This window comes from Danio rerio, chromosome 5 (assembly GCF_052040795.2).
Source record: "Danio rerio strain M-AB ecotype USA chromosome 5, GRCz13ab, whole genome shotgun sequence".
Lineage (NCBI taxonomy): Eukaryota > Metazoa > Chordata > Actinopteri > Cypriniformes > Danionidae > Danio > Danio rerio.
The window spans coordinates 2,132,387-2,157,500 of record NC_141025.1 but is presented as its reverse complement, the minus strand read 5'-3'; the positions used below and the strand labels follow the sequence as shown (position 1 = coordinate 2,157,500).

Sequence of the window (25,114 nt, the reverse complement as noted above, 5' to 3'; positions counted from 1 at the left end):
GTAAATTACATTAATGGTGAATTATTTTAGTAGAAAATTTAAGTTTGTAAGAGACTAAATGATCATATGCATTTGTTTATATGACAAAACATGTCTTTTTGACTCAAGAAGGTCCATACTGACTCCAAAGGCAGATACTGATAAGATCAGTCCTGGGGCCTCATGTATCAACGTGGCGTACGCACAAAAACTTTGCGTACGGCAGGTTTCACGCTCAGAATCGCTCACGTTTGGATTTACTAACAATGAACTGAACGTGGGAATGTGCGCAGCTCCACGGCAGCTTTATAGCTGGCGTACGCACATTTTTTGTGCGTGTCTGTTTTATTTCCATTGGCAACTCCTCGAGGCAGTTGTGTTAAATTCCTCTCTACAAAGTGTCTGAGCCTTGCAATGGCAGCTGTATGAGACGGGTTCATCTAGCAGGTATATAAGGTTTCCATACCATACAGTTGACCAGCCAAACATTAAAGCGCAATTTGCAGCGGTCGCCTGTTTTCCCAATGTAATCTGAGCGATCTACTGCACGCACATTGCTATAAAGACACTATCTGAAGATGAATTGGCATGCGTGAATCAGAAACATTTCCATTCAATAAATGTGCAAATAAAATATGATGCACAAACTTATTAGTGATTCCTACTTGTCTTTCTCGTGATAAATAGTAGGCAAAATCTGATATGTAGCGGGGGAAAAAAGAAAGAATTCATTAGACGCAGGATTCGAGCCGAGTTTATGCTCGAACATGTCAAAACATGTTGACCTGCGTCTTACAAGCTGCGCCACTGAGACTGTACGAGAAACTGCAACATTTTACAGCTATAAATCACACCATTTCTTGTTTAATTCACTCTCAGTGCGATGTTCAGACCCAACTGTGTTAACCGCATCAGCTAAACTCTTCCACTCTATTTTTTTTCTTTTGTTGTTAATTCCGGAGAACAAACTTGCTAATAACACCGCTTTTCTCCGATCTACCTCCGAAAGCAGCACCTCCAATTCACATTCTGTTCAAAGTTTCTCTTTTTGCTTGCTTTTGCCGTTGCTTTTTCGTTGGGTTTTGCCATTAGCATAGTCATTAGCATATTCATACGGGGGAGGAGGCAGGGAGGGGTTTTGTGCTCGTGCATGTTGCGCTCAGTTTCACGTTCATTCGGATGTACAAAAGAATATGCGTGAGATTCGGCGTACGCAGTGTTTCATACATCTGAATTTTTTTCTGCGTACGCACATTTACAGCTTTGTGCGTACGCAATGTTTTAGTAAGATTTCCACGCAAGTCTTCGTACATGAGGCCCCTGGTGTGTGGACTTTGGGGGTTTTATGATGTGGTTACATGTTGATTGGTCAGTTTGACTGTCTCAGCGTTTGGGCTTTAGTCACATGGTCAAGAAAGATACAAAATAGGTGTAAAACTCTGCTCTGTCTCTTTTCCTGGCCTCTCTTTTCTATCTCTGCACTCTCCTCCTCTAAAGTCTATCTTCACTGACTCTACTGCAGTCAGGCTAACTTCTGGGCCTGCTCTGTTTGTCTCTCTCTCTCCCTCTGTGTCTCTCCTTCTACCTCTGGTCGCTTAATTTTACATGTAAGCTGGGAACAATTTATATCACATGTTCTATCATTTCATGTTTTATCATTTTGTAACTAATTCAGTTGTAACCATAGCAAATTATTGTCATTAGATCATCTAATTTTCAAGTATTTGTGAATTAATTTAACATCAACATTTAACTGTTCCATATTGCAATACAACATAATCACATAATATCAGCGCTCTCCCACATTTATAGCTATTAACACTGCACTTATTTAAGGTTTTGGTCTGAGATTGCAGAAGAATGATTTGACTAGAAATGTACAGTTTTACCATCATGCTGATCACTTTTTAGTCGCTCAGCAGAACTACAGTTCAAACCGCTGTGGTTAAACCCATTCTTACAAGTTAAAGTCTCCTAATTATGCCATTTAAAATGTTGCTCATTTTGCTTTGAAGGTCTCCTAAAAACACTCACAGGCCACTTTTTCAGGTATGCCTGTCCAACTGTTCGTTAACGCAAATGTCTAATCAGCCAATCACATGGCAGCAGCTCAATGCATTTAGGCATATAGACATGGACAAGACGATCTGCTGCAGTTCAGAGCGAGCATCAGAATGGGGAAGAAAGGGGATTTAAGAGACTTTGAACGTGGCATGGTTGTTGCTGCCACACGGGCTGCTCTGAGAATTTCAGAAACTGCTGATCTACTGGGATTTTCACGCACTGCCATCTCTAGGGTTTACAGAGAATGCTCAGACAAAGAGGAAATATTAAGTGAGCGGCAGTCCTGTGGGCGCAAATGCCTTGTTGATGCCAGAGGAGAATGGCCAGACCGGTTCCAGCTGATAGAAAGGCAACAGTAACTCAAATAAGCACTCGCTACAACCGAGCTCTGCAGAAGAGCATCTCTGAACACACAACACGTCCAACCTTGAGGCGGATGGGCTACAGCAGCAGAAGAGCACACCGGGTGCCGCTCCTGTCAGCTAAGAACAGGAAACTGAGGCTACAATTCACACAGACTCACCAAAACTGGACAATAGAAGATTGGAGAAACGTTGCTGCTCTGATGAGTCTCCATTTCTGCTGACACATTCAGATGCTCGGGGCAGAATTTGGCCTCAACATCATGAAAGCATGGATCATCCTGCATTGTATGGGGGATACTTTATGGGGGAGATTTTATTGGCACACTTTGGGTCCGTTAGTACCAATTGAGCATGGTGTCAACACCACAGCCTACCTGAGTATTACTGCTGACCATGTCCATACCTTTATGAGCACAGTGTCTTCATCTTCTGATGGCTACTTCCAGCAGGATAACACAGCATGTCATAAAGCTCAATCATCTCAGACTGGTTTCTTGAACATGACGATGAGTTCACTGTACTCAAAAGGCCTCCACAGTCACCAGAGCTCAATCCAATAGAGCAGCTTTGGGATGTGGTGGAACGGGAGATTGGCATCATGGATGTGCAGCCGACAAATCTGCAGCAACTGTGTGATGCTATCATGACAATATGGACATTATGCGCAATTTCTATTTTTAAAAGTCAAAGCGGGTCCAACCCGGTACTAGTAAGGTGTACCTAATAAAGCGGCCAGTCTTCTCTGAAAGTAATCATCTGTCCATTAGCCATTAGTGTTTGAGCTGCTGAAGATATTGTCAGCATAGACTAAGAGGATTATAGATGTGGAGTTTTAGATGAACAGCGACAGGAGCCACATAGACTGACAGAAGCATCAAGCACACACTCACACTGAAGCACACATGACCAGCACTGACAACACAGCTGTAGCTCCGCCCTCTTCCGAAAAGAGCACAATCTCATTTGCATTTAAAGCGACAGTCACCAAAGCACCACAATTAGGAGCCTAAAGGGTCAGTTTCAGAGAGCTGGAGAACATTTTCTGTAAGTTATTTTACATCTTGTAAAAAGAGGCATGATAGGTCTCCTTTAATATGCATTAAAAATCTAAAGCGCACACTCAGACTTGCAGTAGAAGACATGTACTCATGTAACACAATCCCTGACAGGCCATTACACTAAACAAATGACTACATGTGTAGAAAAAGAACAGCAATAAACCTGGAAACCGAAGAAGAAACAATGCAGGAAAAGCAACATGATGGGCTTGTGGAGGAACTTAATGATGTGTGATGACTAGCAATTAGCCGGCGTTAAGACGAGTCTCCTCAGCGTGTGCTCAATTACAGACTCGGCATATGAACGGCTAATAAAGTCCAGCTAATAGAGGAACTGCTGGACGGGAAATAAGACTGATATGAAGTTCATAAAACCATATGTGCGTGACTCTTGTGAAGCGTGCACTAGCTCACCTGCTCCTTGATCTCCTGGAGTTTGTTGCTTTGTTCTCGGATGTCATGGAGAAGCTGAAGTGCTTTATCATCTTCCTGTGACACTTCAACACGGGCCTGCTCCAGACTCCGCTTCAGACTCTACACACACAGAAACACACACACACAAGTCAAGTCCTGTCGTGACAGATCAGTGTATTGCCATTTGTGGATTGTTCCTTAGCTTTTCAGAAGGCGCTCTAGGCTAATGTGTAAAACACAGTGGATGGTGCTCTAAGCTAGTTTTTAAACAGCAGACAGTGCTCTAGGCTAGATTAAAACAGTAGATAGTGCTCTAGGCTAGTTTATAACAGTAGATGACCCTCTAGGCTAGTGTTTAACATGCAACAGAAGGCGCTCTAGGCTAGTGTTTAATAGCAGACGGCGCTCTAGGCTAGTGTTTAACAGCAGACGGCACTCTAGGTTAGTGTTTAACAGTAGATGGTGCTCTAGGCTAATGTTTAACAGCAGACAGCGCTCTAGGCTAGTGTTTAACAGCAGGCGGTGCTCTAGGCTAGTTTTTAACAGCAGACGGCGCTCTAGGCTAGTGTTTAACAGTAGATGGCGATCTAGGCTAGTGTTCAACAGCAGATGACGCTCTAGGCTAGTGTTTAACAGCAGACGGCGCTCTAGGCTAGTGTTTAACAGCAGGCGGTGCTCTAGGCTAGTTTTTAACAGCAGACGGCGCTCTAGGCTAGTGTTTAACAGCAGATGGCGCTCTAGGCTAGTGTTTAACAGCAAACGGCCATCTAGGCTAGTTTTTAACAGCAGACAGTGCTCTAGGCTAGTGCTTAACAGCAGACATTGCTCTGCACTAGCGTTTAACAGCAGACGGCGCTCTTAGCTAGTGTTTAATAGCAGATGATGCTCTAGGCTAGTTTTTCACAATTGATAGTGCTCTAGGCTAGATATATTATATTATAACATATTATATATTATACCAGCAGATGGCGCTCTAAGCTAGTTTATAACAGTAGATGGTGCTCTAGGCTAGTTCATAACAGTAGATGGTGCTCTAGGCTAGTTCATAACAGTAGATGGCGCTCTAGGCTAGTGTATAACAGTAGATGGCGCTCTAGGCTAGTGTATAACAGTAGATGGTGCTCTGGGCTAGTTTATAACAGTAGTTGGCGCTCTAAGCTAGTTTTTAACAGTAGATGGAGCTCTAGGCTAGTTTATAACAGTAGATGGTGCTCTAGGCTAGTTCATAACAGTAGATGGCGCTCTAGACTAGTGTTCAACATGCAACAGATGGCTCTCTAGGCTAGACATTAACAGCTGACTGTGCTCTAGGCTTGCTTTTAACAACAGATGGCGCTCTAGGCTGGTTTAAACAGCAGATGGCACTCTGGGTTAATGTTTAACAGTAGATGGTGCTCTAGGCTAGTTTATAACAGCAAATGGCACTCTAGGCTGGTGTTTAATAGCAGATGGCGCTCTAGGCTAGTTTATGAACAACAGATGACACTCTAGGCTAGTGTTTACCAGCAGTCGGTGTTCTAGACTAGTTCTAAACAGCAGACAGTGCTCTAGGCTAGATTATAACAGTAGATGGTGCTCTAGGCTAGTTCATAACAGTAGATGGTGCTCTAGACTAGTGTTCAACATGCAACAGATGGCACTCTAGGCTAGAGATTAACAGCTGACTGTGCTCTGGGCTTGCTTTTGACAACAGACGGCGCTCTAGGTTGGTTTTAACAGCAGATGGCGATCTAGGCTAGTTTTTACCTGCAGACAGCACTCTGGGTTAGTGTTTAACAGTAGATGGTGCTCTAGGCTAGTTTATAATAGCAAATGGCACTCTAGGCTGGTGTTTAATAGCAGATGGTGCTCTAGGCTAGTTTATGAAGAACAGACGACACTCTAGGCTAGTGTTTAACAGCAGGCGGTGTTCTAGACTAGTTCTAAACAGCAGACAGCGCTCTAGGCTAGTGTTTAACAGTAAATAGCACTCTAGGCTAGTGTTTAACAGTAGATGGCGCTCTAGGCTAGTGTTTAACAGTAGATGGTGCTCTAGGCTAGTTTATAACAGTAGATGGCGCTCTGGGCTAGTTTATAACAGCAGATGGCGCTCTAGGCTAATGTGTAACAGCAGATGGTGCTCTAGGCTAGTTTATAACAGTAGATGGCGCTCTGGGCTAGTTTATAACAGCAGATTGCGCTCTAGGCTAATGTGTAACAGTAGATGGTGCTCTAGGCTAGTGTTTAACAGTAGATGGCGCTCTAGGCTAGTGTTTAACAGTAGATCGCGCTCTAGGCTAGTGTTTAACAGTAGATGGCGCTCTAGGCTAGTGTTTAACAGTAGATGGTGCTCTAGGCTAGTGTAACAGTAGATGGTGCTCTAGGCTAGTGTTTAACAGTAGATGGTGCTCTAGGCAAGTGTTTAACAGTAGATGGTGCTCTAGGCTAGTTTATAATAGTAGATGGAGCTCTGAGCTAGTTTATAACAGCAGATGGCGCTCTAGGCTAATGTGTAACAGCAGATGGCACTTTAGGCTAGTGTTTAACAGCAGATGGCGCTCTAGGCTAGTGTGTAACAGCAGATGGCGCTCTAGGCTAGTGTGTAACAGCAGATGGCGCTCTATGCTAGTGTTTAACAGCAGATGGCGCTCTAGGCTAATGTGTAACAGCAGATGGCGCTCTAGGCTAGTGTTTAACAGCAGATGGCGCTCTAGGCTAGTGTTTAACAGCAGATGGCGCTCTAGGCTAGTGTTTAACAGCAGATGGCGCTCTAGGCTAGTGTTTAACAGCAGATGGCGCTCTAGGCTAGTTTATAACAGCAGATGGCGCTCTAGGCTAGTGTTTAACAGCAGATGGCGCTCTAGGCTAGTGTTTAACAGCAGATGGCGCTCTAGGCTAGTGTTTAACAGCAGATGGCGCTCTAGGCTAGTGTTTAACAGCAGATGGCGCTCTAGGCTAGTGTTTAACAGCAGATGGCGCTCTAGGCTAGTGTTTAACAGCAGATGGCGCTCTAGGCTAGTGAGTGCTTCTATAGTCCTCCTCTAGGGTTCTTACATTTTAGGGTTCTTTCTTTTTCAAAGTCAAGCTCAATCCCTCTGCAAGTGCTTTCCTGGTGTATTTTCAAACTGTTTAAACATTTTACAATTGTGGCAAATCACATATCTACAAACTTCATCACATTATAACAGAAGGTGTGTTAGAATACACTACGATATATACAGCATGTTTGTTGGCCCCAGCCCAACACTGAACTACTGTCATTTACTCTCTTAAATGTCATTTACTCACATCTTAAATGTCATCTTTTATCGTAACTGTATATATATATTTTAGTTTTAAGCATTATTCACGCGTGGAGTGATCATCTTCATGCATTGTTCATCCAAAAGCAAAACGATTCATTTAAATAGATAACTATTTTTGCCTCTATTGAAAAATCATTTATTATGAAAGCAACACAATTACATTTTTGAGCATATCAAATCACTTTTAAAGCCTAAACAATATTAGAATCTTTAAGGATTTCCTGCAAGTTCTGATCCTGCACATGAGGCCAAGCACACTGAAGCCAGACAGTGTGAGGATCAGCACTAGAGTATTGTTATGTGTGGTGTTTTTGTACTCACGCTGCATTCAGTGATGTAGGTGGCGAGGTCTTGCTCCAGGATGCTCCTCTGCGTCTCTGAGGCTTTGAGCTCCACATCTTTCTGCTGGAGGACTGACTCCAGATCAGTCATTTTACGCTGAAACCGCGAGATCTCCTGCTCCATCTGAGCGGCCACAAACACAAGCACCAGGTCTAAATGCATTTTACAGCAGCGCTCCGACAACACAACCATCACCTCAGTATATCAGATTATGAGATGTTGTTGAGTGATAATATTTCTTTAAAAAATGCTATTTTGTTAGCTATGTTTTTAGATCATTTATTAATGTAATGATATTAAAATAAACAGGTAAAGATATTTTTAAGAACTAATTAATTGTAATTCAGACTAAAAACGGTACTGAGTGTTGAGGTGCACACATTTAGTCTTGAAAACACTGTGAATGTGTCAAAACCTCTGCAGATATTCTGACTCTGATTGGCTGTTGTCATTTTCCCGCCTTTGAGTTCAGCTTTGGACTCCAGCCAATAGCAGAACAGCAACTACTAGGTAGGTGGGGCTAAAGATAGTACAGCCCGATCTGATTGGTCAAACTTAAATTACACTTATTTTTTGCATTGGTTGTTTATCGTACATGTCTGCAATACGTATATTGCATATAATATTATCTCGATTACAATCGTGATATATTTTGCAGCCCAACACTCAACTATGATGGGAACCAAATAAGTGACTCTCAATTAAAGCTTAGAGCTGCACTGAGGATTCTCATTTAGACAAAGCAATATTCAGTGTAAAGTTTTATCTAGTATAAATATGGCTTTGCAACATGACATCTCAGTATACTGTTTAACCAATCAACTCTAATACTAGTAACGTCACCAAATAACAATAAAAACCAATGGCTTTAAAACCACAGCAACAAAAAAATTGCTAAAATGTCTCTAAACAGACCCCTTAGTTTTTCAAGTTTTTTTTTGCTATAGAAATGATTGATGTTGTGGTGGTAATTCCCAAAAATTTGCGAACAATTTTGCGAATTACCATATTAGGCATCCTACGTGTACATACGTATTTATATTATGGTGGGCATAGATCACTTTTTTAAATCTAGATTAATCTCGGAATTAATCTAGATTAAAAAGGCTCATTTGAATTCTGCCGAAAGCACTGAGAATGTGTGCTGCCCAAATACTAAGTCTTTGAGAACGGGTTTCTCAAGCCAGGTGGCGCATTAGAGCAGGTGCTCATCTCCTGTTTCCAAAATGCATCACAAACTGCTTGAGGAACTGTTCTACTGTGATAATTGTTGATGAAAATAAATGATGTTCAATAAGATGTACTTGTGTTTACTCACTGTTTATTCAGGTAAACATGAAGTTGAACTGTCGGCCTACATAAGCTCCAAACAGCCATTTTTGATCCCCTTAATGCGACTAAAGTCATCACTGAACTGAACAGAAATGGCATTAAGACATGGAGTATGCAGGCACACACACTCACATCGTGAAATGCGAAAGTTTTTCTTATCATTTTGCATGCGTTATTAAATTCCATAACACTCTCACCAGTCCTTAACCCTTATTTGCGTCTAATACCCCAGTTTGTCATGGGGGCATGAATGAAATGTTTATGAGCTAAAGTGTTACATCCGCCCTAAAATATTACATCCGTATACATCCGCCCTAAAATATCAAAGTGAAAGCCACCATAGCTTGAGTAGAATAGACCCTGCTCCCAAACCAGCTTTGAGAATAGATTAACGGCCATATTTTTTTTTTTATCGTGCGATAAGAGTCTCACGTTAATGCTGATAACGGCCCACCACTAATATATATACATTGACACATGTAAAAAAAAATATATATATATAAAAAAAATAATAATAATATATATATATATATATAAAATTATATATATATATATATATATATATATATATATATATATATATATATATATATATATATATATATGTATATATATATATATATATATATATATATATATATATATATATATATATATATATACATACATATACATACATACATACACACACACACACACACACATTTATATATATATATATATATATATATATATATATATATATATATATATATATATATATATAAGGGATGCCACGGTTCCTAATATAATATTGAACCGTTCGGTATGACCTCCACAGTTCAATACGTGCTTGTGATTTGCGGTTTTCTCGGTTTTGCGTTTACATAATTTTTGTGCGTTTTATATCTCCCTGAATTGACTGTGTGTGCCTGTAAGTCCATGAGCTGAGATGAGGAAACTCCTCCCCGCGAGTAAATATCCAATCACTATGCTCTAAAGTTAGGGGGCGCTTGACCATCATTCCACACTTTAACATGGTCAGCGGTGGTAAAGTTTGGTTTAGGCAGGAGTACAAGGAAGCGCAGGCGAAGTGAGGCAACAGTATGAGAAAGCGCCTGCGTTTTTCAAATCTGCAGCATGAGGACATTTCAGTTTTGCCGGTAAGTATAATGCCAATAAAAGAAAGAACGGTGAACAAAAAATAACTGTGCGAGCATTGATTTACACGTATAACCATGCCTGCACATCTGCAGCGCATCACCCAGCAATATCACTGTCTGAAGCAGGAGAGCAGAGAAGGTAATAAAGTCCTCTAAATAGCAACAATCCCTCGCTGAATCTATCAAGCAAACATACCCAACTGGCTCCAAGAGACACATAAAATAACAAAGGCAGTGCGGGTGATTACTGCTGGAGATTTGCAGCCGTTTTGGGTGATTGGAGATGTGGGCTTTTGTCATCTTATAAAAGCACTCGATCCGCATTACAGACTACAGTCTCGCATTTTTCCAGCACCGAGGTAATGAAGCTGGTTTATTTATGTTTACTGAAGTACAAATATGTTTATTTGAAATGGCCAATTCATCTTTATTAACTTCACATGTGTGTTTATCTTCAAAGTGTTGGATTTTACGTGTTCCCCAGTTTGTACATGGACTCCCAGCAGCTGTGAGATTTCAGTGTTCATTTTGGATACAATACTCTAGGCACTACTGTACTTTTCTTGGCTTTTAAAGGGTCACGAAACACCAAAACACATTTTTTGAGCTGTTGACAGTGGTATATGTGTCCCACACTGCTAAAAACACTATTAGGACACCTATATTTCACTAAAAAGTGTAAATTGGTTGTTTTTGCGTTATTTCAAGCAAATTCGTACTTCCGGTTTGAAACGAATTTTTGAAGCTGCGTCACGGTCATGACATAATAGTGTGTATTCCAGCGTGCAGACTGGGCGTCTGTGCCAGAGTGTGTCTTATTACGTCTTACAGTGTGCTGCATTAATGCATGAGTAAGGCTTGGTTCAAACCAATCAGCGCGCTCTATTGTGCAACTTCATTAATATTCATTACTGTCACAGTGTTTAGACGACAGAGACGCCACGTTGTGTTGGCAAAACAAGCGTGAAGTGTTGTTTTTATAGTTTGCTGCAGTGAAGTTTTGTTTTCATTTTCTCTCTGTGAGAGCGCAGCTTTAGTCACGTGTGGATTAACAGTGTACGCGACGCTCGACAACAATAACTTACGTGTCTAAGGAGGATTATTGTTTACCTGAGAGCTGTTCTCATCTGCAAACGCTGAGATCCGGATTCGCTTGTAGTATTCTCTCCATAAAGACGCGGCTCTAGTTGCTGGTGATTGTCCTGTCTCTACAGATTTGGTAAGTGAGCGACCAGTGCTCTTTGTTTATTCAGTTTGTTCGTATCTAACAAACTATTGCACCGAGTGCAAACATGTTAGCACTACAACCAAACTTTAACCTCGTGTAGGGTTTTTACCGCATTTAGAGATCGGAATAACACACGCGGCTTTCTGACGCTACCTGCCGTGTGCATCTAAGTTTCTGGGAAATGCGGAGGTTTTTTTCTCTCATTCGCCGTGCGGTATCAAACATTGCATGAAAAATACACGCTTAGAGCAGATCCTCGAATCAAATATCTCGTGTGTCGCGAGGGGCATGAATGAATTCCCTGAATGAAAGAGCCAAACTGCAGTTAAAGTCCAGCATTTAATAATTTGGCAAATAATTCGACTACAGATGTCCATGTAGGTTAAACAGCATCACTTTCTCGTGTGTGTGTGTGTGTGTGTGTGTGTGTGTGTGTGTGTGTGTGTGTGTGTGTGTGTGTGTGTGTATTTTGACTGAAACTCGCGCGTGCCCAAATAGACACTCCCACACCATCCCACTTTTCTTCCTCCGACACTCCCCCCTAAACAGAGCTGGACACGCCCACTTTTCTGACTTTTTCCAAAGTAGAGGTGTGAAAACACCCTGCTGAAACGAGGGGGTTTCATGGCCCTTTAAGTAAAACAAAATGAGTATTGCAATAAATAATTTTTACTTTTTTCCTCCTTAACCTCTTACTGTTCCTATTGCCTATAGAATAAAAAAACACACGTGTCAAGCCATGAGAACCGAACCTAAAACAGCCCAGAACCGTGGGCTAACTGTATTGTTGCATCCCTAATGTATATGTTTATGTGTATATATATATATATATATATAATCATTAATAGACAATGTACACAGCATCTGATCTATAGCTAAAAGAATGAAGACTGAATGAAGATCAAAACAACATGTGAATCAAAAGTCCATTCAATAAGCAAAAGATTCGTCTCCAAAATGATTTGCGTCAAAAAAACGAATAAACCGACTTGTGGTGATACTTTTGAAACTTGTTTGCACAAACTAAGAGATGAGCCTGAAATATTTTCTGTGCTGCAATTTTACAATAAGGATATTCTAGTTTATTAGTTGAGGGTTTATTGATTGATTGCTATCTGTCGGTGCTCTTACCTTGTGACATTTGTCTTGAGTGTCTTGCAGTTCTTTGCTTTTGAGGTGCAGTTTTTTTTCCATGGAGTTGGTCTTGGCAGGAGAGTTGAGTCCTGCGCCGACCGACCTGACCAAACACACAACAACAAACCTTTATTAGAAACACAGCAGAAACCGGGTACACTTTGCTTCAACCCTATTGGTTGTCATGTTTCATGTGTTATGCTGGAATCATCGGCCTCTCTGCTCAGGAAACATCTGATTGGTTTCTCTTTCCTGATTGGCATACAATATTTTAAAAGGTGTGAGACGACTTGCTTGGTGGCCATCTTTGTTTTGGCCACTCTTGCTTGGTGTGCAGAGCTGTTTATGTGTTGGAGAATGTGATTTGGGCTACACGGTGGCTCAGTGGTTAGCACTGTGGTCTCACAGCAAGAAGGTCGCTGGTTCGAGCCCCGGCTGGGTCAGTTGGCATTTCTTTGTGGAGTTTGCATTTTCTCCCCGTGTTGGCATGCATTTCCTCCAGGTGATCTGGTTTTCCCACAGTCCAAACACATGCGCTATAGGGGAACTGATCAACTAAATTGACTATAGTATATGAATGTGTGTGAATGAGTGTATGGGTGTTTTCCAGTACTGGGTTGCAGCTGGAAGAGCTTCAGCTGTTTAAAACATATGCTGGAATAGTTGGTTACTTGAGTTACTGTTGCCTTCCTATCAGCTGGAACCAGTCTGGCCATTCTCCTCTGACCTCTGGCATCAACAAGGCATTTGCGCCCACAGAACTGCCGCTCACTGGAAATTTCCTCTTTGTCGGAGCATTCTCTGTAAACCCTAGAGATGGTTGTGTGTGAAAATCCCAGTAGATCAGCAGTTTCTGAAATACTCAGAGCAGCCCGTCTGCCACCAACAACCATGCCACGTTCAGTCACTTAAATCCCCTTTCTGATGCTCGCTTTGAACTGCAGCAGATCGTCTTGACCATGTCTACATGCCTAAATGCAGTTGAGGCCATGTGATTGGCTGATTAGAAATTTGCGTTAACGAGCAGTTGGACAGGTGTACCTAATAAAGTGGACAGTAAGTGTACTTAGTCAGTAATTTTTAACTTTCAACCAGCAGTTTTACCTTACTAAAACACGCACATGTTGATTTAGGTGGTTTATGAGGACTCTCCATAGGCGTAATGTATTTTATACTGTACAAACTGCGTATAATATGGCCTTACTGCAGCCGTAACAATAAACCCAACACTCAAAATAAAAAAAATTAAGTATAATTTTCATCAGTTTGGAATTACGAAGACACAACACATGTCCTCATAAACAGCCTTAATGCTGTAATACCTACAGTAGGTCATACCCATGTCATAATACAAATGTGTGTCCTCATAAACCTCAAAAACCAATCCACACACACACACACACACACACACACACACACACACACACAAACACACACACACACACAAACACACACACACTCTCACAAACACACAAACACACACACACTCTCACACACACACAAACACACAAACACACACACACACACACACACACACACAATGTAAAGTGTCTGCTCATCCTTACACATTAATTACACACTCCATTAATTTCATGTGAGTTCATTATTCATTCCAAACATGAGAACATCATCCTTATGTGCCGCTCAATAATTAACAAGACATGAATTAGACGTGCAGGAACCTCATCTGAAAAGCTCTACAAGGAACATCAGCTTCTCTTCAATAACACAGGCTGGACGTGTCAGAAAAGCACAACTGAACACCATAATAAAAAGTGATCAACGTTATACATTTCAGAGATTGGATTGAGGGATATTTATCGTAACATAACTCCAGCAATTCAGCATTTTCTCCAGTTCAGCTCATTAACAGGGACAGATCGCTGTGACAATCCTTGAGTTGGCGTCGTCTTTTATAATAATAATATAATGAATCTGTCTTGCTCAGAGATCTGAACTAAGATCTGTGTCGCCGCCATTAGACATCGGCTCATTACAGCTGAAAGTGCTGAGGAGGGAAACGCACGCACGCACACACACACACACACACACACACACACACACACACACACACACACACACACACACACACACACACACACACACACACACACACACACACACACACACACACACACACACACACACACACACACACACACACACACACACACACACACACACACACACACACACACACACACACACAGCTAAACTGCTGATTATACCAGAACTCAAACTAAGCCGGAGGGAAATTAAACCTCTGCTTGGTTTACATACACATTTGTTTGTGTGTCAACTAGGGTTGTAACGGTATGAATTTTTTACGGTATGATAATCGTCTAAAACAATACCACGGTTTGACGGTTTCGCGGTATACGGTATGTTACAAATGTTACAAAATAATAGAACAGTGAAGCAAATTAGACTTTTTCCAAATAATATATTTTTAGTTACTATAAACAACACCACTTACAATGAACAAATAAAAAAATAAGAAAATAATAAATAATGTGTCAAAGTCCAAATAAAGTCCAAATAAACATGGTGCAAATCCTCAGTAAAAAATAGATATAAATATTTACTATACTATAAATAGTTACATAACGAAACTAGATTCAATATGGATCATCCTCAGGTTTTATGTGCCAGCATGGATATGGTTGTCTGTGGATATGGATTTGGATGTGGTTTTCTGCAATGCAGACAAACAGCTGCACCTTCATTTGCGTCTTTTGAAAACAGCAAGAGCAGCAGTTCGTCTTTGCTGTGTCACTGTTTTGTCATGTTTCTGTGCTGCTGTGCATGCAAAAGTACTTAGTATGAGAATTATTTCATGCAAAACTTTTTTTTTTGCGTTTTATTTAGCCGCGCATAAATGTATGCCTGTCTCTCATTCCGTGTTGTTCAAAAAGCTCATGTTGGTCCACAAACAAAAGCGAAACCTATGCTTATTGGTTGTGATATAGCGAGTTTAAACCAATCTGGGCATGGAGGAGGGACAATGCATCAATGTATCATGTCTGGTTTGTCCGGAGACACAGTGACGAGCGTTTCTTTGTCAAATCAGCGTTGTCAAATTTTGATGACGTAACCGCACTCATTCCGGAGCCGCGAATGTTATACATATGTGATACAGCACTGGAAAGCTGAGATTCTCTTCTTTATGCCAATCTTTGAATTGTATGAATCGGATCAGCGGATCAAAAGTTATTAAACATTTAAGAGCAATACTTATTTTTAGCCGCGGGCGGCTGTCTCGGTCTTTAAAGGTTAAAACCGTTGATATGCAATTGTTCATGGTATGATAATCGTGCACGTTCAAATCGTGGTAGACCGTCATACCGGTATATTGTTACAACCCTAGTGTCAACTTGCACGTTTTGACACCAAATTAATGCAGTTTCCAAAGTTTTGCTCGGTCACAATCACGCATTGAAACACTTGAATTAACCTGTGCTCTTTCACTGGTGTATGTAATGTGGTCACGTAATAAAAGAAAGCTTCATTTTACAACAAATCGTGAGGACATTAAACCACACATGACATGATGTGAAAAAAGATGTGTTTTGTGCAAGAGTCAACATGCAGCTGTAAATAAATAATTAGATATTTCATGAAAAAAACAGACGGCTGGACCTACACTGGCCTTAAGGTTCGGTTTGGTTACGATTATCATGCCATCGATTCGCTCCAATTCAATATCTCGGTGCATCATGATGCATTGACAATGCTTTCCATACACAGTTTTATATTTTACGTCACAGCACAAGAATTCTAGTATTAAAATGAATAAGAACATTTATTTAACCCACCAGTCCTACTGCAGCCAAACCGGTGTGAGCGAGAATTGAACCGGCGACTCTTTGTATAAGAGTCTGTTGCTCTAACAAGGGGGCTAAAGACCATGGGCTATAAGCCCCTTTCACACAGTGATACCGGTAAATAAATGGAAAATTTCCGGAACGACTTTACCAGTAAATTCAAAAAAGCGCTGTTCACACAGGCGAGGACGTTACAAAAAGAGGAAAAGAGCATTCACACATCCATTCCAAAATAGCGGTAAATTCTGACATCATTCACCACAAATGAACTGTAAACGGCTGCGCTTGTATTTGTAAACATTTGACTTCATCACAAACTCTGTGGATGATCAGTATTGAGAACAACTTTGATGAAAACATATAGAGAAACACTTTCGCATGTCGAGATGTACATGATATGTGTGTGTGCTTTCATGGGTAACGTTACACGCAAAGCTTAAAAGTAAACACACAACGGCTTATCATAAGCATCTTATCGATAATTATTTACACGGTTGGCATTAAGATGAACATATAAACAATATCTGACTAACCTCTAGCAGCTAAATGTGTCTGGTAAAATATTCAAAGGCTTTTATTTTTATAAACGTGAATGCTTCTGACTGTTGTGATTGGCTAAAGCAGACGTCTCACGTCAGCACGTTCTAGACGTGCACGCGCTCTTTCCGGTAATCTTCCTTCTGCATTCACACAGCGCAGCATTCCGGCAAATTACCAGTAATCTTACAACTTTTCTAACTGGAAAATAGCCAGAACGAATTTACCGGTATTTTCAAAAAGGGCCTGTTCACACATACACACCTTTCCAGAAAATTGCTGGTAATTTTCCGGAAAGGTCTGTATGTGTGTAAGGGGCTATTGTGTCTGTCGCTAAAGCACATTAAGAGGTGAGAGAGTGAGATTAACCTGCATAACACTTCACTAGCCGGCCTCTGTTACACTCACCCCCTAAACCGCAGTCTAATCCCGGACGAGCCCCCACATGTAACCCACTGATCCTACTGCAACCAACCCAGTCAGAGTTGGGATTAAATCAGCGATTCTTTGTATGGTCGTCGGTTGCTCTAACAAGGAGGTTAAAGACCAAGTGCTCTCGTGTCTGTCGCTAGAGAGCCTAGATTGATTACATTCTTCCCCCTAAACCTCACTCCCATCCCGGAAAAGACCCCAAGTGCAACCCACCAGTCCTACTGCACCCAACCCATCTCATTTGACACTGAACCAAATGAGATACATGACATCAGTACGTAATCACCGGTTAGAATCTATTACTGAATTGATACCGAATTGTTTGTGTCTGCATTGCGGTGCACCGTAGAAACAACTGATCTTGACACCCCTACTGTGCTGCATAAATCAAAAAGTGTCAGATGATGAAAGAAAGGATCATCCATGAATCAGTTTGAATTCTACACAGCCGTCCTATCCTATTGGTTTTAATACAGGACGCTGCATAGCAATTTTGCATTCTAACTAATTGTAATGGTTTTTTATATTCAAATTCATAGAAACTGGTATCCCTTAACTCAAGTTTACTACATCAGTAACATGATCCAGCAATAAATAAAATAACTAATGCATTTATGTGCATCTTTTTTATGTTTAAGTACAGTTGAAGTCAGAATTATTCGTTATTAATTATTCATTAATTACCCTAACCTGCCTAGTTAACCTAATTAAGCCTTTAAATGTCACTTTAAGCTGTATATGCTTATTTCACGCGGCCGCCACGCTGAAAAAAATTCTGTCTGCACAATTGTTGCAAACAATTTATTTGTGTTGAATTTAAACCAATTAAATTTAGTAATGTTCAACTTAATTTGTTTATTTAAATTCAGCCCAAATAAATTGTTTACGAGCCCTTAACTTAAAATGTTTTAGTAAATCCAAGGAATCAAGTCAAGTCAAGTCAAGAGTTTTATTTATCACATACATAGTAATAAAAAGTATGACCAGCAGTGAATAGGTCAGGTCCGCTCCAGAGACAGTGCAAGTATAGATAAATGAAAATTAAATAATAATGAAAAAAATATGTGCAAAAAAATTATACAAGGTAATGAGAATAGCAGCAATATGAGGTAGCTTATAGGTATAACTAACACAGCGACATATACGTAAAATCAAGTGATGTATAACACCGAGTTAGAATTTAGCAGCCTGATGGCTTGGGGAAAGAAGCTCCTCCTAAGTCTCTAATCATCTTTAAAACATTTTTTTTCAATGCATTTTAAAGAACCAAAGCGAGGCTGCGGTGGGACGAAACCCGGAAGTATAGGACCAGCACTGTAAACATTGCAGTAACATGCTGTGGACTACAAACCCCCAGCTGCTGCCGAAATTTCAAAATGCAGAAAGAGTGTAAACATCACTGTAATATTATACAGAACGTTTAATTTAAACTATTAAAAGCAAATTAGCATCAAACAACTGCACAATTTCTGTAAGAGTAACGTTAATACGCTTAAGTGTCCTCCTAGGCTTCAGTTCATGTCAGAAGGTAAACACTGTGGAGAGGACGCTCTCCTGCTTCAGTCTATGTAACCTGGTGAGCAATAAAACACTGCAGTCCTCTGTAGCATGCCATCGTGTTGTCTGTAATAGTGATGTACTGGTTCTGAAGTTTTAAAACCGTCTATTTCCTGCTAACATTGAAGCGCAGCTGAGCGCGCATGACTCTACTGATCTTCACGGCTGCTTCGCACTCTAGTGTCCTTGTGTCTGTGTTTGCATTAAGTTAACACTCTTCACCCAGTGCAAACACAGATACGCGGAGACTGGAGCGTGAAGCAGCCGTGAAGATCAGTCGAGCGGATCTCTCGTCTTTGTTTGTGCTCGGTAAACAGCGGAGGGTGAACTGATGACCTTCTCGGCCAATCACAAGCATTTCTGTTGAGCACGTGAACACAATGGCAATTCAGCACTTTAAAAAAAAAAAACATCAACAGTGCCTAAATGTTAGCGGGAAATTGCTGTTTTTTCTTTTAATTCAGTATTGTGACAAGTCTAATATGGTGAAAGAACCAGTTTAATTCAAGTTTGATAAACGGCATCTAAAACGTGTGTTTGAAAAAGAAAACTTAAGCTAATTAGTTCCATTTGCCTTAACTCAGCTGAAAATGAGCTCTGATATCTCTTTTTATTTTCACCATTCATTCAGAACGGGCATTCGGGTCACTCGGAAGGCGGTGAAATTACAATTTTGTGTCCCTTTCTCTTCGCTAATAAGATATACAGCCAAGTACACAACATTCCTCTGTGACTTCCAATGATGCTTCTGGGTTTCTTCCCACCACAGCCTCGATTTCGCTTTTAAAAATGGCGGCCGCGTGAAATCAGTCTATAGAGGAGTCTTGAAGAATATCTAGTCTAATATTATTTACTGTCATCATGACAAAGATAAAATTAATCAGTTATTAGAGATGAGTTATTAAAACTATTATGATTAGAAATGTGTTGAAGAAATCTGCTCTCTGTTAAACAGAAATTGGGGGAAAAAATAAACAGGTGGGTGAATAATACTAACTTCAGCTGTATGTGCATGTATGTATGGGTATAACAGAGTTGACATTTTCCAGCATTTAGGTTTTAAAGGGCCATGAAACCCCCTCATTTCAGCAGGGTGTTTTCACACCTCTACTTTGGAAAAAGTCAGAAAAGTGGGCGTGTCCAGCTCTGTTTAGGGGGGAGTGTCGGAGGAACTAAAGTGGGAGGGTGTAGGAGTGTCTATTTGGGCACGCGCGAGTTTCAGAGTCAAAATACACAGGAGTAGACAGGAGAAAGTGATGGTGTTTAACCTACATGTACAACTGTTGTCGAATTATTTGCCAAATTATTAAATGTTGGACTTTAACTGCAGTTTGGCTCTTTCATTCAGGGAATTCATTCATGCCCCTCGCGACAAACGAGATATTTGATTCGAGGAGCTGCTCTAAGCGTGTATTTTTCATGCAATGTTTGATACCGCACGGCGAATGAGAGAAAAAAAACTCTGCATTTCCCGGAAACTTAGATGCACACGGCAGGTAGTGTCAGAAAGCCGCGTGTGTTATTCCGGTCACAAAATGCGGTGCTAACATTTCTGCACTCAGTTCAATAGTTAACTTAATTAGATACGAACAAACTGAATAAACAAAGAGCACTGGTCACTCACTTACCAAATCTGTAGAGACAGAACAATCACCAGCAACTAGAGCCGCGTCTTTATGAAGAGAATACTACAAGCGAATCCAGATTTCAGCGTTTGCAGATGAGAACAGCTCTCAGGTAAACAATAATCCTCCTTAGACACGTAAGTTATTGTTGTCGAGCGTCGCGTACACTGTTAATCCACACGTGACTCCAGCTGCGCTCTCACAGAGAGAAAATGCAAACAAAACTTAACTGCAGCAAACTATAAAAGCAACACTTCACGCTTGTTTTGCCAACACAACGTGGCGTCTCTGTCGTCTAAACACTGTGACAGTAATGAATATTAATGAAGTTGCACAATAGAGCGCGCTGATTGGTTTGAACCAAGCCTTACTCATGCATTAATGCATCACACTGTAAGACGTAGAAAGACACACTCTGGCACAGACGTCCAGTCTGCACGCTGGAATACACACTATTATGTCATGACCGTGACGCAGCTTCAAAAATTCGTTTCAAACAGGAATTTGCTGGAAATAACGCAAAAACAACCAATTTACACTTTTTAGTGAAATATAGGTGTCCTAATAGTGTTTTTAGCAGTGTGGGACACATATACGACTGTCAACAGCTCAACACATGTGTTCTGGTGTTTCGTGACCCTTTAAGTCACTTAAATATGCTGATAATATGGCACTTGATGAGTGGTTGACTAAAACAGGAAAAGAGGGAGTGCCTTGAACTATAGTTATATAATTTGCTTCCAAACTTGTATAAAAGGAGTTAAATTTGAGTAAAACCAAGGAGATGACAATTAGTAGAAATAAACTAGTTCTTACTCAGGAGTTGAAACCTCTGGTCCTTGACGGACATGAAATAGAGACAGTTTTAAATATTTAAGAACATTTATTGATAGTAACCTGACATTTGCTGGAAATTTAGAAAGTATTTTTTAAAATTCAATGCAGAGATTATATCTCATTAGGAGTCAAGATATCCTGGAGATGGTATAGAAGAATTTGGCTGAAAGTGTTTTAACATGATTGCATGGTACGGACTGTTGCCAACTAAAGAAAAGCAAAAACTGTGTTGAGTAGTAAAAATTGCCAGTGCAATTGTAGGCAAAGCACAAAGACAACTAAATACAATTTATTTAGGAGAATTAAACAGAAAGCACGTCATTATTGAAAATTGTTCACATGCCTTAAATATAAAACATCAGATTTTGCAATCAAAAATACATTTTAGGCAACCTCAAGTAGAGGAAAATGTGTATCCTGTGTCTTTAAATACTGGGTTTATGTATGAATAGAGTTTTAATTGAGTTTTAACATGATTCATGTAATGACATTGAATGTATTTATGTTGCCAGTTTTTTTGTGATACGTGTAACCTGAAGGCTGATGTGGTTGTGTAGTGAAGCCAAAGATAAATTTCCACTTGCGGACAATAAAGAAAGTAAAGTTAACTCCAGATTCCTTTTGCATATTCATCATATTATTGTTTTAAAAGGTGACAAGTGCTCCAATGCAAATTGTTCTCACAGGTTTGCAAATCACTGCTCTAACGAGAGGGGTCTGGATGCAGACCTGGTGCAGTGCAATCTGAGCTGCATCCGATTCTTTTTAATGCGCTCACCTAACCCCACCCGTCACAGTGATGTCACTCACTCCATTGAGTGCATTATGTCTGAGACTGCATCACTGAGTGATGCAATCTCAGCTTGCATCATAAAGGCTGCATCCAGATACTATTGGCTCTAACCAGTCCGGTTAACCCCGCCCCCTGTTTGCGATTGGCCATGTACACAAAGAGTCTGCCGACACCACTTGAGTCAGAATCTAATGTCAACAAAGAGAGATCTTGTTTGTGGAAAGCACTGGGAAGTAAACACTCCACCAACAGATAAGTTGAGAACTCACGAAGGACATGAAGAGAGAAAGAATCACCTAAAAATAGAGAACCCAACGCCTACGACAGCATAAAAAGACATGAAGACCTCAGAACAAACCAGCAAAGACAGGAAACAACTTGAGTTCCCACATGCATCATATGTCAGAGAGTCAGAACAGACTAAATGTTGTCTGACGGATGAATGTGTTACAAAAATAAAGAGTGAAATCCCAGCCGCCGCCGCACAACCACTACAGACTTTACCAACAGAGACGGAGGGAGAATAAAGCTGACAGGAATACAGCAGCGGTGGATGACTGAACCAATCACAGCGGCTCATGAATATCTGCTCTGACCGGGGCGCTGACAGCTCGTCCACAAAGAAACAAACACAACCATCCCACTCACAACGACACCTTTAGCTTGACTGAAAAACTCGATAGGGTACCAAAGTGTTGTTCAAAGTCGGTCATATCTGCAATGCCCCCAGGGAGTGTAATATGTAGCTTTCTGATCTAAATCAAGCTACCTAAACAGGGCTCGAAATTAACTTTCTTACTTGGTAGCACCGGTGCTCCCAACCTGAAATATTTAGGAGCACCAGAAAAAATTTAGGATGAAAAAATGAATGATATATTTGACAAGTTGTATATTAAGGGATTTATTGTATTTGAAAACAACATCAATTGGGACTAACAAAACCCAGAAACAACTATCTAACTAATGCCGTGATGACTTAATATTTGTGCAATAATTCCAAACTGAATGTTGAATAATTATAAAATATTAATGATGACGATGATGACAATAATACTAATAATGAATTATATTCCTTATCATCATGCTGCATTGAATGTGCTTTAATGTAAGTTATCTGCTATATAAAGTCCGACTGTTACTTAATGAAAAATAAATTGATGGTTTGCATCAAACACAAATGAAGCATTGTAGTAAGAAATATTTATTTTGTACTATTGTTTTTATATGCATGTCAATTTAATAAATAATAGTTCTGCTACAAAACAAACAAAATAATATCATAAATCAATTAATGCAATGCTGAAAGCTGCAAAGCAGTCATCAGCAATTAAATAGAAAAATAATATACACCTCAAGAAAGAACGGACCAAATAAAGGAGGAAAAGTCTCACTTATAAAAGTTTTGGTTTCGGTTCGTGTCGTTTCAATGCACAGCCTCTGCCCAATATGAGGGGGGCAGAGCAGGATTCTCCCGATGACCACCGGCGCAGTACTGTTCTTTCTTTGTTATAAGCCGCATCAGTTTAAACTCAGTAAAGGCGAGCTTCTTTGTCGATAGTGTTTTAGCGGACATTTGCGCTGTTGCAGCCTGATCTCACGAGGAAACGTAGGAAAAAGTTACCAATTGCCGTGAGATTGTGTTAGCTGAACGCGCAGTGCATGCAACGCATCAAGAGTCAGTGTACTTTTCACTCTTCAGCCGTTTGCATTCCCCGCGGTCACAAAAGCTCCCTTCCTGTCATCTGACAGCGGAAAGTCTTGAGTGATTGACAGCTAATATGAACTAATATAGCGGCAGGGAAGAGCGATTCAGCACGTTTTTAGAAAAAAATCAGGTCGCACTACAACCATTATATGCAGTCGCACTAATGCTCCCAATATATATTATGAGGTCGCATAGCTTAAATTTCGGGCCCTGTTGAAGCAGTCACGGTGTAAACATTTAGACAACACAATAGCTAATTCGGATCAACAACCTTAGCATGCAAAACAAACACTTGGGTTATATAAATGTAATCTAATGCACCTCTCTGCGATAAGGATATTAAAATAATAATTTATTATTTACATTTACATTTTTCAATATATTGAGCAGCCCTACCAGACTTTGATGTCAATACCACAATTTATCGATTCATTGACTAAGTCCAGGGGCCTCATGTAGCTGCGCATGCACAAAAACTTAATTAATTAATTAATTTCAACGGCCAGATGAAATTAACATGAGAATGTGTGTTCGTCTGCTCCAACTCCATGTCTGGCGTACGCCTGTTTCTTGTGTGTGTTTTATTTCCATTGGCGACTCCTAGAGGCAATCATGTTAAACTGCACACTACGAAGTATCGCACCAACACATGTGAAAAACATTGCTGTTTATTTATAATTGATACAATGGCTTAATTGACACTTTATTTTTTACCAATGATGGGATTTAGAACATATAAAAGCATTTGCACATGTAGACAACCTTTAGTCTATGGCAATGGCAGTGTTGGCCTTATTAGAGGACATTGTCAATGGGCGAATGCGAAGGCTCAAAGGTGGCAGTGTGCGCAAGGGATGGCTTCTTGGTGAGTGATGTGTTTAAAGATATTAATCCAGCTAAGTTTATTTTATTTTATTGAGCGTAATTATTTAACTGCAAATCAGGAGACCGCAGTTATCCATTAAAGACATGGCTGATGACCCCCCTTAACAACCCACAAACCGACCAAGAGCGCAGATACAGTGATGCTCATTCTCGCACTCAGTTGTAGAGCGGGTGATTGAGCAGCTGAAATGCGCTGACGCTGCCTTGATAAGAGCGGAGGGGTGCTGCTATACCACCCTAACAAGTGTTCCTCTAATTCATCTGTGTCTCCCACAGACACGGATACTACTCCAGACAGTAAAGTGTCTCCCACAATTGAGGCAACTCTCTCCTCAAAGTGTGTTAATTCAGCATCCCCTGTTCCCCCGCCTGTTTGTTCCACACTTTGACGGTGCGCCGCTGTTCTCCTTTTAAACAGCACCTTTACATCGGACCATCGGTGTTTACCTTCTGACATGAACTTTTTTAATTCACTCTCAGTGCGATGTTCAGACTCCACTGCGTAAACCGCGTCAGCTGAACTCTCCCCACTCTATTTTTTTCTTTTGTTATTAATTCCGGAGGACAGACTTGTAAA

General features: G+C 40.4%; 2 protein-coding genes across 14 annotated transcripts in view; both read right to left on the bottom strand.

Annotated features, from left to right (window-relative positions):
* Window positions 1-25,114, bottom strand: part of dnm1a (dynamin 1a) — a 582,590-nt gene that overhangs the window by 75,387 nt on the left and 482,089 nt on the right. The window lies entirely within an intron of this gene.
* Window positions 1-25,114, bottom strand: part of cita (citron rho-interacting serine/threonine kinase a) — a 231,861-nt gene that overhangs the window by 113,682 nt on the left and 93,065 nt on the right. For all 12 annotated transcript variants that reach the window (XM_087253077.1, XM_087253078.1, XM_087253081.1 and 9 more), the window contains exons 11-13: window positions 12,340-12,445; window positions 7,486-7,629; window positions 3,881-4,000 (exon numbers count right to left, since the gene is read on the bottom strand). In XM_087253077.1, coding sequence (XP_087109203.1) covers window positions 3,881-4,000; window positions 7,486-7,629; window positions 12,340-12,445 — 370 coding nt within the window. The remainder of the gene's footprint in view (window positions 1-3,880; window positions 4,001-7,485; window positions 7,630-12,339; window positions 12,446-25,114) is intronic.